The following is a 16,798-nucleotide window of genomic DNA, read 5'->3' as shown; positions in this document are numbered from 1 at the left end:
CTTGTGTTGTGACATACACATTTGCAACCAAATGGCCACTCTATGAGCATGCTCGACACTAACGTTTGCGTTGCCGCCTATTACTAATTGAGTTTGTATCTAATCCATCAATATGATTTTGAATAAATTCTCATATGAAAATTTTTCTCAAATGCATCCATTACATACTTGGAACAAAATAGTAAATTAGTAGTTATAGTTAGTCCCTATATAATCAATATTTGTATTACCAAAACGCATAAATCATTCACTAAATTGAATAATATATTAAGAATTCAAGGTTTTTAAAATATAATTTTATACCCATTCAAACACCGCGTAACTGACTTTTCAGTTGGGTAGTCGACTTTCGCTTCAATTCTACTTTAGTAGGAGTAATTGTTTCAAGAGATCCACAATAATCTGCTTAAAAAGTTGCCATTTCGTTGTATCAAAAATCTCCTTCACGTTTTGATACTTGAAGATTCAGTGCAGAGCTGCTGTTAAGTTGCCATGGATGAGTATGTGCCCTGCCTTTAATTCTCGATCATTCTTTTACTACGATTTCATGGTTTTGGATTCGTCGATTTCTTCAAATACTAGTTTGAAATAAAAATAGTGATTTAATCAGTGCTCAAATTCTTAACTATGTTAAGTGACTCGAGATGCTTGATGTAGTTGTGATTGGGAGCTTTAATGAGTAAAACCACTATAATTAGGTTTCAGTCACTTACGAATGAGTTGTTTATCTTTGTCAATTTAGGGAGAACGAGGTCGAACTTTTGCAGAGATATCGACGGGACAGGAGGATACTATTAGATTTCATACTCTCTGGTAGCTTGATAAAGAAGGTAGTTATGCCGCCTGGAGCAGTGTCGTTAGATGATGTGGATTTGGATCAAGTAAGCGTCGATTTTGTCCTGAACTGTGCTAACAAAGGTGATGATTCTTCATAGAGATTTTCTCCTCTTTTGGCTTAACTCGCTTTCTTACTTTCCATTTGGGGATCTGACGATTGTAGGTGATATGCTTGAACTCTCCGAGGCCATTCGAGATTACCATGATGGCACTCTATTCCCTAGCATGGTATGCCCATAATTTATGCAATTCCATTCTTTTAACATACTGTTTTACCTTTTGAGTTCCCTTAATATTTTTGAGTAACTGTGTTAGTGAGTGTGATCAGACACTGGTAAACTATTTAACGTTTGTTGTTACTTCAAAAAAAGAATAATGCAGGCGCCTCTAATGAGTTCTTTCTAGTCACAAGTGCTGAATCTTCTGGTTCACCTCCCCGAAGGCCACCTCCGCTGGTACCAGATGTGGTAGCAACACCAATTGTGTCAAGTCTTTCCATTTCAGAGCCTATTGAAAGTGATTTGATTGAGGAATCACAGAGCTTGTCAAAATCACAGTCTTTGAACTCTACACAACTCAAAGAACTAACAGTGGACGATATTGATGATTTTGATGATGATATGATGGAGGAGATGGAAAGCCGTAGATATTCCAGGAGAGTTCTGAATGATGCTTCTGATGTTGTTCTTGGATTGCCTTCATTTTCTACTGGTAGGTGTGGTTGGTGATGGTTCATCATGTTCCTTTGTGCTTGTCTTATTTGCTTGATGACGAGTTAATGGTGCTCTTAATTTGCGTAACTCTTCCGAGCAGGTACTTCAGAACCTGTGAGAAAATAGAATCAAAACATTCAAATATGTCCATACTCCCGTTTTTATCACTCTGAATGTAGTCAATTCTTGTAATTTTGTTGAAATTATTTCATTTTACAAGAAAGGTTGGAACCTTCTCCAAGTGAATGTTACTTAGCTCAGAAACTACCCAACTGTAATTCTTAGAAATACCTACCAGTGCTAAACTTTATTAGAATTAAGAAGTAATGTTTATGAATTTTTTTTCTTATTGTAGGTATTTCAGATGAAGATCTACGTGAAACTGCATATGAGATCCTCCTTTCTGCTGCTGGAGCTTCAGGGTACCTTTCACTGGATGAACCTCTTTCTCCTCCTCCCCAACCAAAAAAATAAAATTGTGTGTAATCGAATGTGTTTTTTCTTAACTTCATTATATTGGCAGCGGGCTTATTGTTCCAACAAAACAAAAAAAGGAAGGCAAAAGATCTAGATTGATGAGGAAGCTGGGACGAAGTAAGACTGAACAAGCAGGAACACAATCTCATAATTCCCATGGTTTAGTTGGCCTCTTGGAGATAATGCGTGTCCAGATGGAGGTCCGTTATGAGTCTCCTGCCTTTTACTTTATGAGCTCTGTTGTCCACTCCCATAGAGTGTGAAATGAATTAATGTTGAAGCTTCAATGTATCATTAAGCTTTTACTCTAATGCTTCCTTAGTAAATTAGAGACTTGGCCTTTGATTAGTTTTATTCTCTCAGCTAAAAACATGCCAATTTAGACAAACTTATAATAAGAATAGTTGCACCAAGGAACTTTTAGCTGTAATAGCATTAGTATTTTCCTTTTTGGGTTTATGCTCTTCACTTGATAGGCCTGGATGGGTATAAAAGTCTTGGTTTTGTTTCAGAAGCTTTTTGTAGAAGGTTCCCTCACAATTACTAGTTTAACGTTCGATTGTTCATACATAGTCATACCGTCCTAGGTAGTATTTTGGATTTGATAGGTTTTGCTGGATGCGTGAAATAACATGCACTTGAAGATCCTTTGCATGGCATTTTAGTGACATGAGATACACATCCTTACATACTTACTGCATTGCGAAAATTAATAAGGCGGAAGTAGAAAGTTCTACTCATTTGTATGTTCAATTTCTGTCTACTTGCTCTCCTTTTTTTAGTAAAAGCTTGTAGAAGTGTTCGCTCTTCAAGGTTCCATGGTGCCTTGTCGGACAGCTCTCCCATCAGAATTTAAAAATAGCCTCTTGCTATTACTCTAGCAATTATTAGGGCGAACTTTAGTTAGGAAGTCATATAATTTATGGAGATTCAAATGTAAAGAATTTTGATTTTTGAAATTTCTATAGCAAATAGTTCCACTTTTGGAGATGTATGGGGAGTATTTGCCTCAATTTATTTATAGAAATCTACCGAGATGCATAGTACCTTCTGCTTTAATTTGGAACAGTTTGAACTTGAAGGAAATACTATACTAGTATTATGAGAAAACTGGTCTTAGAAAGAGATGTGTTTTCGAGGGAATATGGAAATAAATTATTAATATTGGTCTAGTATTGGGAGATACAAAATGAGATCGTTCCTAACCTAAATGTTCAGTTTGAGAAATTAGTTTGCAAGCAATCTTGACTATTGGTATTAAGAAAGGAACTGGAGAAGTAGGAGCCTAATTTGATTTATGTGTTGCTAGTCATGTCAGGAGCTTTATTGGTGTCCATGGAAAATAGAGTCATCTTTGGATATAGCAAGTAATCAACAGTGAATTTATGTTTGTTAGGTACAGACATCTTGTTGATTCATTCAACCCTCTGATATTTTCACGGTGCACTGAATATGGCATGTTAGGCTGGCATATTGGCTGTTGTTAATTGAGTCTGGTAGTTCTTGAAAAGGTTCCAGCTTTGCTGATACCTTATCGGACAGTGTTACAAAGACCATGTTTACTTTATTGTTTGTTTTGAAATTGAAGTGTAATATTCTCTCACTTGAGAGGGTCTTCATAACTTGGGGAGGGTGTTCTTGATATATCTGGTATGTCACTATGTCATATGTGCATTTGAATTAAGCATCTAGAGAACAATGTTCCGTTACATCACATATATTATCTATCAGACTTAACTGACATGACTGAGTGTATCCCTGTTCTTTTCCTTTATGGATTAATAACTCAATCTAGTTGTTGCTGAAAGAAGGTTCTTAAGTTCGATAACATGTTTACCTCTGCTGCTAAGCGTTTCTACTTTTTTGCTGAGAAATCAGTTGAACACTAATAGCTGTTGTCATACTGACATTTTCCTCAAAACTTATTCTCATGCTTCTGCTTTTGTGTTCATCCACCAAATTCTGAACAGATTTCGGAGGAAATGGACATCAGAACAAGACGAGCGCTACTCAGTGCCATGGTTGGCAAAGTTGGAAAAAGGATGGATACATTATTGATCCCACTGGAATTGTTATGTTGCATATCAAGAACAGAATTTTCGGATAAGAAGTCTTATATAAAATGGCAGAAAAGACAAGTGAGCTCTCCATTTTTCCTTTCTTTTGTAAAACCCCCTACCACCCTGATGGACAGCACCTTCCTGTATTGTTTGGTTTCGTATTTCTTTTAATTTATTTCTCTTCTCGATTATATTGTCCTCTTTTGAGGATGAGGACTTCTGTTTCTTACAGAGTTGTTTTGAAACCAGTTGATATATTTAAAAGTAGTGGGAAAATATGCATATATAACTGTATGTATTTGTCAATAAAGTGTAGCTTAAGTTACCTCTTTTCTTAATAATCATTTAATTTGCTGTCAGTCCAGTTAAATATGTTGGAGGAAGGGCTTGTGAATCATCCTGTTGTGGGATTTGGAGAATCTGGCCGAAAAGCAAGTGATTTGAGGATTCTTCTGGCAAAGATTGAAGAGTCTGAGGTGTGTTTGGCTGTTATGTACTTCTCATCATTATTAACACTTTTCTAGCTTATATGACCCCCACACCATATAGCATCTTCAGTTGTTATTTCGTTGTCAGTGCTCTCCTCCCATACTTCACCTTCATGCATGCAGTGCCCTTGCATTTATTTTCTCAACTAGATCTCTTATGCTCAGAGTTTTTGGTCTTGTTAGTTTCAGTTTTAGTTCCATATTACTAATGTAATTTACGAAGTGAGTATTGACTTTCGTTTGATCAATGATGTATGATTTGATTCTCTAAGAGTTATATCTGATTGGTCGATTGTATTTTCAAAACTATGGGTTCGTGGAGAAACCAATATTCTTATAGCCAATTTGTAGAGAGGAATATTTGTATGGTCGGCCTCACATAGCGATGACATATTACTGTTATAAATGATATAGTACTCACAAAGTGTTTGCAGAAATAAAAAAATTAACAAAGCAATGTGTTTTAGGCACATAGCATAGTTGAAAATTGAAAAGAGGGGTTTGAAAATGTAAACAAAGAACCCTTTGGCTTCTGGAACTTCCCTGTCTGTTTGTGCCTACCTGAAGTGTTCTATAGATTGTATTGAGTCCTTATTGTGTCCAGTGTGATTTGAATAACCAATATACATGTTACATATATTCTTCTCATTTTCCTTCCCCCAACACCCCCTCCCCAGTGAATAAATAAAATAAAACAAACAATGATAGAAATAATCAATAAAAGAAGAGAAATGAAATGCTCCACATAACTTAGGTTCTTGCCATTGACATACTACACTTTGGGATCTAAACTATTTTTTTTTGTACCACAGTCTCTTTTGCGTATTACTAACATTTTCATTTCCTTCATCAGTCTCTTCCATCAGCTACAGGTGATCTTCAAAGGACAGAGTGTTTGAGATCTCTGAGGGAGATCACTATTCCACTTGCAGAGAGACCTGCAAGAGGTGATTTAACTGGTGAAGTATGCCACTGGGCAGATGGTTATCATTTAAATGTCAGGCTGTATGAGAAACTATTGCTTAGTGTATTTGATGTCTTGGATGAGGGCAAGCTTACAGAGGTTAGTGGGATGTCATGGGCATTATTGCATTATTTGTTTTTCTTTTTCCTCGACAAGTATGCAGTGGAAGTTGAGAGGTTTCTAGTGTTGTCAAATATGCACCACTATTTACTTTCCAGACATTTGATAGTGAATCAGTCACTAAGTTTATGTCAAAATAATTACTGGACCTCTACAGAGTTAAGGTTACTAGGACCAACTTAAAATTTTATTTTTGTTGAAAAGAAGCGCTTCTGAGTCTCATGCTTATTTCTGCCATGATTTTGTTCTTCCAGGAAGTAGAAGAAATGTTGGAGCTATTTAAGTCAACATGGCGTGTTTTAGGAATCACGGAGACAATCCATTATACGTGCTATGCATGGGTGCTATTTCGGCAGGTATAAGGCCAAATAATTTTCTCGAGTTCATTGGAATGTCTTTTTTCTAATAAGAAATTCGTTCTTTCAGTAGATGCCAAATGAGAATTTTCTCAATAGTAATGCACAGAGTGAATGTTTTTAATCAGCCATTCATCCCCCCCCCCCCCCCCTCTTTCTTGATGTGTTTCCAGTAGTTGTCTGTACTTTTTCTTTCGTTAGTGTCTCACTGTCTTGATTCAATGTTGGCCACTCTCATATTTGCTGCTATTACTCCATATGTCTGTGGTACTACTCTTGACAGGAAGTGGGACCTTAATGGAAGGGGGTTGAGGTTAACTAATATGGCGATACAGATTGTCTCTATGGCTGTGGAGAAACTGGAAACACTCATGGTTTTTGATCTGATTATATAAGTTGAGTTTGTTACATTAGTAAAGAAGTTCTGGCATATTTGAGAATCCTGAATCCCTGAGACTAAATAAATTGTACTCCTAATAAGTTTTTGTTGGAGGAAACGTGTTAGGATAATGTAAATTTAGGAGATTAACAAGTATGCTGTGGACGAACGCTTGCAATAATAAATTGATTTTTACCGAGTACCTTCTTTTAATTGGCTTCTTTTGTGGCTGTCGGGGGCATGGACTCAATAGAAGGTTTATATCCTTTGTTGCTGGTCTCTCCCATATACCTCTAAAAAATTCTATCTGCAATTTTACATCAACTTGTCTATGTGGCTTTTGAGGGTACGTGAACTTTTTATTGCATATTTTTTGAGAAGAACTTCCAATTGCATATTGAATACAAGTATAATTCTAAGCGAATTCTTTCACATGCCATTGTCATACTTTGAATATTGCTGGCGGAGTTCAAATCACGCAGTCTCCTGACCTTATTTTACACACTCAAAGCTGCTAGTACATTTTTCTCTCTGTTGACCACCATCCTCTTACATGTGCGTCACAGTTTGTCATCACCGGTGAGGAAGATGTCCTGCAGCATTCCATCAACCAGTTGAAGAGAATACCTTTGAAGGAGCAGCGAGGTCCACAGGAAAGATTGCATTTGAGGAGCTTGAGTTGCAGAGTTCAGACTGAAAAGGGATTTGAGGACTTGACTTTCTTGCAATCATTCCTAATACCTATCCAGAAATGGGCTGATATGCGATTGGCTGATTACCATCTTCATTTTCCTGAGGTCTTTTGCTATCCTTAAGTTGATTGATTTGACATGAATTAGTTCGGTTTTCCACCATTTAAACATCTTTTGATTGTCTCCTTTAAATTTATTTCATTTCTCTCAGCTTCAAGAAATAGATCTAACAAATGTAGCTATTGCAACTTTTAACATTGTTGCTGGGTTCTTTCCTAAAAAGTCAGTCCGTTGAGTAATTTTTCATGACATTTTAATTTGTTATGGTGGCTAGAATGAAAACGTTATAAGTTAAATAATAGTATTGTGTTAACTCTTCTGTAAGATTCAAATTTTCTACCTCTAAAGTTCTAATGCAGTTTGTGGATATCTATTTTTTATGATAGTCTAGCAGTATGACTGCATCAATACTCACATGTTAAGTATGATGTTTCATCATTTGACTGGTTGGTTGTATTGGTTGACCAAGCTAGATATCATCCATGTAGATGTATTTATTGGTACACTACTGTTCTTAAGTAGCTATATATATACTCCGCATAACATTGGGACCTCCCTAGCCCATTTTCGTTTCTATCTAGCATATATAGAAGATGGTGATCTAGAAGTGTAAGGTATAGGTATGTGAGCAAACTTGCTATTGTTTTTCAAATCAATCTGTGTGCAGGAAAATGCAAAAGATAGGGAATGTTAATGAGGACTTATTATTTTATTTGGTATACAGTGCCTCCTTTTCTATTCATGATTTTGATTTAGTTGTACTAAAACGTCTTGACATATTTAATTCCTTAAACACTTGTGTGTTATTTATGGCTTAGGAATGTACACACACATATGTATATATATATATATATAGGTGAGTTAGTTGCTCAAGGCACTTGCTAAAATCCAAGTTCTGGTGTTAATAAATTATATTGATCCACCCTGAATGTTCTGATGGACCAAAAAGTCAACTTGTTAGGCTGTTAGCTGCCCTGTATTTAGTTGCTGGTTATTGTCATCATTATTACTCCCTCCGTCCTCGAATAGGAGTCCTGTTTTTCTATTTAGTCCATCCGTGAATAGGAGTCCCGGTTCATTTTTACTATAAATGGTAATAGGGTCCCACATTTCACTAACTCATTCCACTCACATTTTATTTAAAACTAATATATGCAAGTGGGACCCATATTCCTCTAACTTATTTCCACTCACTTTTCCTCACATTTCTTAAAACCCGTGCCGCCAAGAAATGGGACTCCTAATGGCGGACGGAGGGAGTATTTGTTATTTGTCATTATTGTTTTGTATTTTTATTTTTCTAATATTGCTTATTGTGAATCATGATCAAAACTTTGGATGATGACCATCTCTTTTAATTACTACTCCGTATTTACTTCTCTTTCATGTTAGGGATTGAGAATGATGGAAAATGCATTAGTAGTTGCCATGGTTGCTCGGAGGCTTCTTCTTGAAGAACTTGACTTGGTAATGAGTTTTCCTTGGTTAATCTCATAATTTGCTTCTGTCCAAAGGAATATTTAAGCATTTATTTGTGTATACTCATACTTCACTCATGCTTTGTGAATCATTGAGTAGATTTATTGTTGTAGAGGTTCTTCAGTAATTCTTTTCAGTACAAGTACAACTCTGAACTCTCACACGAACTTCATCAAAAGCCAATTCTATTTCTGCAATGCCTCTGTTTTCTTCACTTATTGGCCTCTCTTGCTAGTGAAATGCCAAAGCTGACAAACACAACTCCTTTAGTTATTACGGGTACATTCTTTTGATGGAAAAGAGTGAAAAACATAGATTTTCACTCTTTTTTCCACTCTTCTCACATGTTCTGTAGGAACGATAATATTCCCCCCACGGCAGGATGTGAAAAAAAAATTCAGGCAGCCCCCTTTGCCTCATTTTCACTCCTTAACACTTGATGTGATAACATGCGATAAAAAAGATGGGGACATTAAAATGTGATAATTCTCTTCCCATCTTTTCTTATTCCTCGTTTTCTTATGTTAAAGTTACAACCAAAGAGAATGCACCCTACTGTTATAGAGGGGAAGAAATACTAAATGGTGTCATTAGTGTGAAACAAATATACAAGAAATCAAGAACGGTGAAAAAAAAAAAAGTATCATTGAGTAGGAGTCACAGGCCTTTATTTTATTGCAATAGAATTGTCAGCTAATTTGAACAATATTAAACTAACTCTTGGATTTCAGACAATGCAGGGTCCACCTGTCACAGATATAGAGCAAATCGAGATATATGTGCTATCTTCAATCAAGCAAGCATTTTCCAGAGTGAGTGCTTGAATCTAAATATTTATCAGAAAGCTTATAAGCTGAAGGATAGTTTGGAAAATATTGGATATTACAAAAGTCACAGAACATTGGCTGTGTAGATCTTTAAGCTTTGCAAAAAAATGCGACTTTCCTGCAATCTGTTAGAGCAAAAGGAGTTCAATTTGAAGTATTTATAGGAGGATATGGGACCTGAGAAATTATCATGAACAGGAAGGCTATTGTCTTTCTACTTGTATTAAAATGATTATTATGACTTTGGTAAGCAAATATAGCTATGCTTTTAAAGTTAAAACTGGTATCATCAATAATCTTTCTTCTAATAATACTAGCTTATTGATGAATAGCTTATTATGATATGGGTGACCATTTTACATTTGCATAGAGCTTAAATCTTGTGGCTACACTGTATTGTATTAATCAGAGGTAAAAGTTATTTATTGAGATTATATATATCTTTATATTTGTATCCTCCTTTGCAGATTATACAGGATGTCGAAACACTGTCTGACTCAACAAACGAACATCCTTTAGCATTACTAGCTGAACAGGCTAAAAAACTTGTTAAAAACAGTACAACCATGTATTTTCCTATATTAACTCTGCGGCATCAGAATGCAAGTGCAGTTGCAGTTTCTCTTATTCACAAGCTTTATGGCATCAAACTGGTAAACTTGCATCCTAACATTTCCTCACCATTCTGACTAGCGTGGAAGTCTAATTACTCTAATTTCCTTAGAAACCATTCCTTGAAAGCGCTGAGCACCTGACCGAGGATGTTGTTTCTGTGTTCCCGGCTGCTGATAATCTTGAGCAAAACTTAATAGCTGTTATCACATCTACCTGTGAAGAGGGCACTGCAGAGGCTTACCTCAAGAAGCTAAATTTGTATAAGGTGAGGGTTGTTTTTGAATATATTTAATATGCTGTACCAAGGATGTAGGAAATATTATGGGCGACATGTTTTGATGGCATTGAGTTATGTGAATGTTATCAAAAAGTTGTCATGCACCGCCATGGTGCTTTTCCGTGGCAGGATTTTGGCAAAACGCCATCGCCATGACGGTTTATGGCAGATTTTGATTAGCTTAGCTCTAAATCCAACCCAATTTCCCAAATGACCCGGCCCATTTGCCCAAAATCTGACCCGTTTTCACATTTGAAATAGGATTTTAATATGTTTTCAGATTTCACTCCTCTATGAGTGGCTATATTATCCGAGTGGAAGTGTGTGAACTGTGTAAGTAACCTTACTCATCTATCGCACCTTGTATTAAACCTTTTCCATATATTCCCTTTTTTCTGTTGTGAGATTCACATACGACTAAAGGCTTTAGAGCCTCTCATCTAATGTGCTTTTATTAAATTCCCTAGTTTTAACTGCATCATTTTTGTACAATAATTAGTATTTTAATGGAAGTTTCTACACTTATTTGTATTATTCAGATTGAGACTGTATCTGGAACATTGGTGTTGCGATGGGTCAATGCACAACTTGCAAGAATTTTAGCATGGGTGGAACGAGTCCTGCAGCAGGAGGTATCAACTTATATTAACAGTTCATAAACTATAGATATCAGGTTGTGCACTTCTATGTCAAAGAAGAGTTAGGCCAGAGTACAGTACTGCAAAGTTTATGCTGTACTAAACTTTTTGGTGCAGTAAAGTTGATATAATACTTTAAATGGATGGTGGAATCTGTTCTTGGTGGTAGGGCATGGTTAAACTTTTAGTAGGCATAGAGTAGGAGAAACCCTTTCCTTTTTGCCTTGTCAACACCCAACTCTTGATCTGTCTTAACTCTTAACCTTTTGAAGCTGTAAAGTTGGTGCAACATGATAAAAGAAGGGAATGCTCATACTATAAACACAGACCAACTGTATGAAAAAAAACCACAACGGAAACCAAATGTAATTGAACACAAAATAGATCGGAAAAACTGGAAAGAAACTCCTCTCTCGAGGCCTTGACCTAAAGCCAAAACAAACTAATATTCTGCACAAAACCCCCTCTCAAACCTCAAGGGTATTTATAGAGAAAGACTCCAACTAAACAAATACTAACAAACTATAACATCTAGAGGATATACATGAAAAGAAAGACTCCTAACAAACTACTCCCTCTGTCCCAATGAAGATCAACAAAGGGGACAACAAAGATGGCCCATTTCTAAAAATGAAAACACCTCTATCTCTACTTTATTCTCTCTACTACATAAAATCCCACGGCGTCCAAGAAAGAGGCCATCTTCCTTGGGGACGGAGGGAGTATAATATCTAAAGGATAATCAATCCTTCACATCTGTATCACAATATTATTTTCTTTATGTGTAGCCACTAGCCAGTGCCCCTCTGAAGTTGGATTAGAATACCTGTAATTTGTGAAGTTAGACTAGTTGATGTGCCTTGATGGCCGAAAGCATGACGTTGGGTTGAATTTCTAATATTGCATATGTCATCCTAGTTCTCATGTTAACATGTTTGCTTATGTTTTTAGTTTGATTTTTGAGTGCATTGTTCTCATGTTATCCTAGTTTTAGTTTGATTTTTGAGTGAATTTCTAATATTGCATATGTTATCCTAGTTCTCATGTTAACATGTTTGCTTATGTTTATAGTTTGATTTTTGAGTGCATTGTTCTCCGATGAAACAGTATCTCCATACTGGCCAAATATATTACTCCTCTATTAGCCATATGAAAGCCACAAAGCTTTGTGAGAATCTTATGTCATGCTTTAGCTCCATAATTTCTGTGGAAATGTGATATTGAAAGTGAGTTCTGTGATATAGCATGTTGATATTTTGATGTCTGTATCATACCTGAACTTAATGTTTCTATTCAGTTTCTTGGATAACAACACACATTATATTTTAGATCAATTGAGGTGCCCGTTTTTTTTTCTAATTTACCCTTCGCTGAGTAATTGGATAACCCTTTGTCTGAGAATTGATCTTTTAATCAAAAGTTTACTTTTATATCTCTTTATTCCTTATTGTTCTATGCAAATAAGGACTGAACTCTTCTTCTCCATCTTCCTTGTTTTTTCCTTTTCTTCTTCAGAATTGGTCTCCAGTCTCAGCACAGCAAAGGCATGGAAGCTCGATAGTTGAGGTCTACAGGATTGTTGAGGAGGTTTGTTTGCTATGATGTTCAGATTTTTCTTGTCTTTCTTATCTGATTTTCACTCCATTCATAAAGACTCTTGTCATATAGCTTCAGTTTTATGATATAGTGTGGTTGTAACAAAGTTCTATGGCAAGATGAGAGATTTTAAATCCTTCGATCAACGTAAGCTAATTAAGAAGGATTATTTACCAGTAGCATAGCAGAATAACTAAATAAATATGCAGTGAACGTTATGATAAAAATTAAGGATATAAATAATATTACAGTCATGTTATAATTAAACTCAATTGAGAGCCCATTTGTTGATTTTGTTTGCAGACAGTTGATCAGTTCTTTGCTCTTAAAGTTCCAATGAGGCCTGGAGAGCTCAGAAGCCTCTTTCGTGGCATTGACAGTGCATTCCAAGTGTACACCAAGCATGTTGTGGACAGTCTAGGTATTGTATTCGTGCATGTGATTTCAATTTGATCCTGTCTTGTGGTTTCTGTTTTTATTCGCCCGTTTGCTTTACAACGAGCTTTGTGAATTGGTATAGAGTTGAGTAGTGTTTTGTGGCGTCCAATTGTACGTCCCTAGCTTGCGCACTTGTTTGTCTGTTTCTTTTATTAAATTAGATCTGGAAGGATATGTCCGGGGTGCTTAAAATATCATTTTATTCAAATTCCTGTATTTCTTACCTGTGGCTTTGGATACATGGATCCAAATTTAGGATTCAACAACTTTTATTCAAGCTTCAGCCTGATAATTGATATCATGAAACTCTTTATTCTACTGCAGCTGACAAGGAAGACATAATTCCACCCGTGCCCATTCTTACCCGATTCCGGAGAGAAAGTGGAATCAAAGCTTTTGTGAAGAAGGAATTGACAGATCCAAGGCTGCCTGATGTCAGAAAATCTAATGATATCAATGTTCTAACAACACCTACCCTTTGTGTTCAATTAAATACTCTTTATGTAAGTTGGATCCGCTTTTCTAACCTTTATGACAATGCCATTTTCTCAACTTCCTTATGCCTTCTGATACGCTTGATCACAATAAAGATTGATGTAGAAGGATCCTGATTAGGTTGACTTAAGGAAAAGGGTCCATCTATTCACAATAAATAGCTTTACATTTTCACTCAGATTTTGCTTTGGGAATAACCAGTAGCCACTGGTGGATTTTAGGTGATTCTTTGTTGTCTCGGCTGAACAATGTCGTATTTCTTTTAGGGTGAATCATGAATTTTTCAGGTGTGTCAATTGTGTACTCCTAAAGTTGAAGTTGGCTGAAGACACTTTTGGTTTAGTGGCAAAAGAAATATGGATCAATTATAAAAGTCAACTCATTTTTGGTAATCATGTACCATTGTGTTGCAAACTACCTTTATTAGATAGCTTTAATTATTTGTCTCTGAAAATAGTGTTTGTGTGCAATTATTGTTGGGTTATTTTCGACTGATTGCTATTCTACAATAGCGCATTTGGTTCATTTGACCAAAATTTATTTGAACTAGACCTACCACTGATCTATACTTTTCCATCTGATTCCTTTCCTCCACTTGAGGTATTTATCAGGGAACATCTTCTATCTGTTTGTTCATGCCTATTAACATATTGCTTTTGATGTATTCGTAATTATGTACCATCTAACACTAATGCAAGCCTTTTGCCAACCTTAGTATGCGATCAGCCAACTCAATAAATTGGAAGACAGCATTTCGGAGAGATGGTCTAAAAAGAATCATAGTCAAACAATAAGTAAGTAATGTGTACTTATATTTCATTGCAAATTGTTGTTTTTAATCTGTTCTGAGACAGACTATATTTTAAGTTAAATGCATTGCTTTCTCCTAGAGCAAATATGAAAATCAATTGAGCTCTTACAGGGGCTAATGTAACCACATTGGTCAACTACCTCTCCAATTCAACCTTTCTAAAGATTGCCATATTCTTAGAGGCTCATATTTTGTTAATATAACTCTTTGAGCTGATTTCGTTGTCAGATCTCTACTTATTATTGTTATTTATTATTCTTTATTAGTTAGTTGTATAGTAAGAAGTCTAGTTCTTAGAGAGAGCTTTTATATTTAGAGTTGAGTTTAGTTTAGGAGTCCTTGTTTGATTAGGAGTCTGTCAGTATGTTAAAAAAATAGGGCTATGTTTCTAATGTTTTATTCGTCAAGAAATATAGTTTGAGTTCAGTATATCTGCTGTGGTCCTTATCAGAGGAACGGCCTCTTCGGGGTGGACTTTATCTTTTGTTCTTTTTGTTCTATCGCCGTTATTTCCGTTCATTGATTCTATTGTTGTTATTTTCTGCTCTTTCCTTCTTCGTTTATTTCTGTTCTTTCCAGCTTCCACCGCCCATCGTCTATCATCTACTCTGCGTTTCTTAATTTCTTGCCATTCTTCCCGTCTTTTCCTAGTGATTCTTGTGTTCTAAGTCTGCAAAGATTTTATATACAACTTTGGAACACTTTAGCTGGATTCCTGTCGAACCTATAGCAAGCACTTAATGCTAGTGCATTTGGAAAAATAGAATACATATTTACTGATTCCTTTCACATTAACAACTTTTATATTGCTCCTCCTGTTCTCCATTTTCAGAAAAACTAGTAAATAGTAACTCAAAGAATTCCACCCAGAAGGATGGTTTCGATGGAAGTCGAAAAGATATCAATGCTGCTATGGACCATATGTGTGAATTTACTGGTATGTCTCATATATAGTGTATCTCTGAAGTTTGCAATGTATGCATTGTATGCTAATGATTTCTGCATATACTTCTAGGAACCAAAACAATTTTTTGGGACTTGAGAGAGCAATTCATTGATGGTCTCTATAAGCCAAGTGTTGCTCAGTCCAGGCTGGAAACTGTGATTGAGCCTCTTGATATGGTATGATCTTTTGAAGTTGGGAAGAAAATGCTTTGTTTAGTTTTTTTCTATTTGGATTCAATTTGCCCAAATGGCATTCATTTAATTCTTGTATTTTCTGTCGCTCTAAGTCTTGCATCCTACCTAGCCTCTAGAGATATTCCAAATTAAGACCTTGAGTAACTAATAGACTGCCCAAGGCTAGCTATGTGATTTATGAATGTTTTTGAAACATTCCATATCATTCATCAATAACCCTTAAACAAAGAAAAGGAAAATGTGACGTATTACCCTATAATTTAACATAGAAATCGCAAGGATATTTTCAGCCTGCTCCAGAAGCTCTGATATGTAAAGTTTCTTATCAAACCCAACTTTATCATGAAGAGAAACTCTTGAGGCTGACATACAGATTTCATTATAATGGCTGCAGGTACTCAGCAAGTTGTGTGATGTCATAGTAAAACCTCTTAGAGATCGTGTAGTAACAGGACTTCTTCAAGCATCCCTGGTTTGCTACTCTACCTTGATTGTCTAAACTGGCAGAATTGCAGAAATAATAGAGTCATCAATTGATATAATCTACTTTGTACCAGGATGGCTTAATCCGTGTGATACTAGATGGAGGTCCGTCACGTATGTTTACTCCAGCTGATGCTAAGTTTATGGATGAAGACTTGGAGGTTTTAAAGGTAAATCATAGAAGTTGTCAGTTGTGTGAGAGACTTGTTTGGCTCCATCATCACAGCTAATGAGAAATATGAACTAATTATGTTTCCATAATAATTATCTACATAACACTCTAGGAGTTTTTCATATCTGGAGGAGATGGGCTCCCAAGAGGAGTTGTGGAAAACCAAGTAGTTCGTGCCCAGCAGATTATAAAGTTAGTTGGCTATGAGGTTAGTATGGAATCAGCACTGTGCTCAGCTTCATTCTTGTGCTTACACATGAACCATACTAGGGTCTTTAAACACGAAAAACTGTTTTCTGACATTGCGCATTTGTCTCTCCTTTTTATTTCTCATCTCGTGTTTTGCTTTTGGGATGCAGACTCGAGAATTGATAGAGGACTTGAGATCTGCTAGTGAGATGGAAATGCAGGGTGGAAGAGGTAAACTGGGTGCAGATTCAAAGACCCTTATTAGAATTCTATGCCACAGGGGTGATTCAGAGGCTTCTCAGTTCCTCAAGAAGCATTACAAAATACCTAAATCCGCAGCTTAGAACATCTCTGTTTCTTGCTTGTGAAGGATGTTAGGCTGCTTTGTAACTACATAGTGCGTTAGTAATTTTTTATTGTATTTTTGAACTGGAATATGATGATAATTTATTAAATTATTTGTGTATATTTAAAGGAAAAATGTTACATCAA

The 16,798-nt window shown here is 36.0% G+C and overlaps 1 protein-coding gene across 1 annotated transcript; it reads left to right on the top strand.

Annotated features, from left to right (window-relative positions):
• The first annotated feature begins 337 nt into the window (after nt 1–337).
• On the top strand, nt 338–16,798 carry LOC125219693 (protein unc-13 homolog). Its single transcript, XM_048121736.1, has 26 exons — nt 338–500; nt 743–918; nt 1,001–1,065; nt 1,209–1,548; nt 1,906–1,972; nt 2,074–2,227; nt 3,998–4,165; nt 4,453–4,563; nt 5,429–5,638; nt 5,914–6,015; nt 6,961–7,191; nt 8,539–8,613; nt 9,357–9,437; nt 9,920–10,105; nt 10,177–10,332; nt 10,884–10,976; nt 12,498–12,569; nt 12,882–12,999; nt 13,341–13,519; nt 14,227–14,305; nt 15,155–15,259; nt 15,338–15,444; nt 15,857–15,934; nt 16,020–16,115; nt 16,230–16,325; nt 16,477–16,798. The coding sequence occupies exons 1-26, from the start codon at nt 493–495 to the stop codon at nt 16,648–16,650; spliced, it is 3,327 nt and encodes a 1,108-aa protein (XP_047977693.1). The 5' UTR covers nt 338–492; the 3' UTR covers nt 16,651–16,798.

This window comes from Salvia hispanica, chromosome 4 (assembly GCF_023119035.1).
Source record: "Salvia hispanica cultivar TCC Black 2014 chromosome 4, UniMelb_Shisp_WGS_1.0, whole genome shotgun sequence".
NCBI classification, from domain to species: Eukaryota; Viridiplantae; Streptophyta; class Magnoliopsida; order Lamiales; family Lamiaceae; genus Salvia; species Salvia hispanica.
Note: the sequence above shows the minus strand (reverse complement) of the source record. Positions and strands in the feature narration are given on the sequence as shown.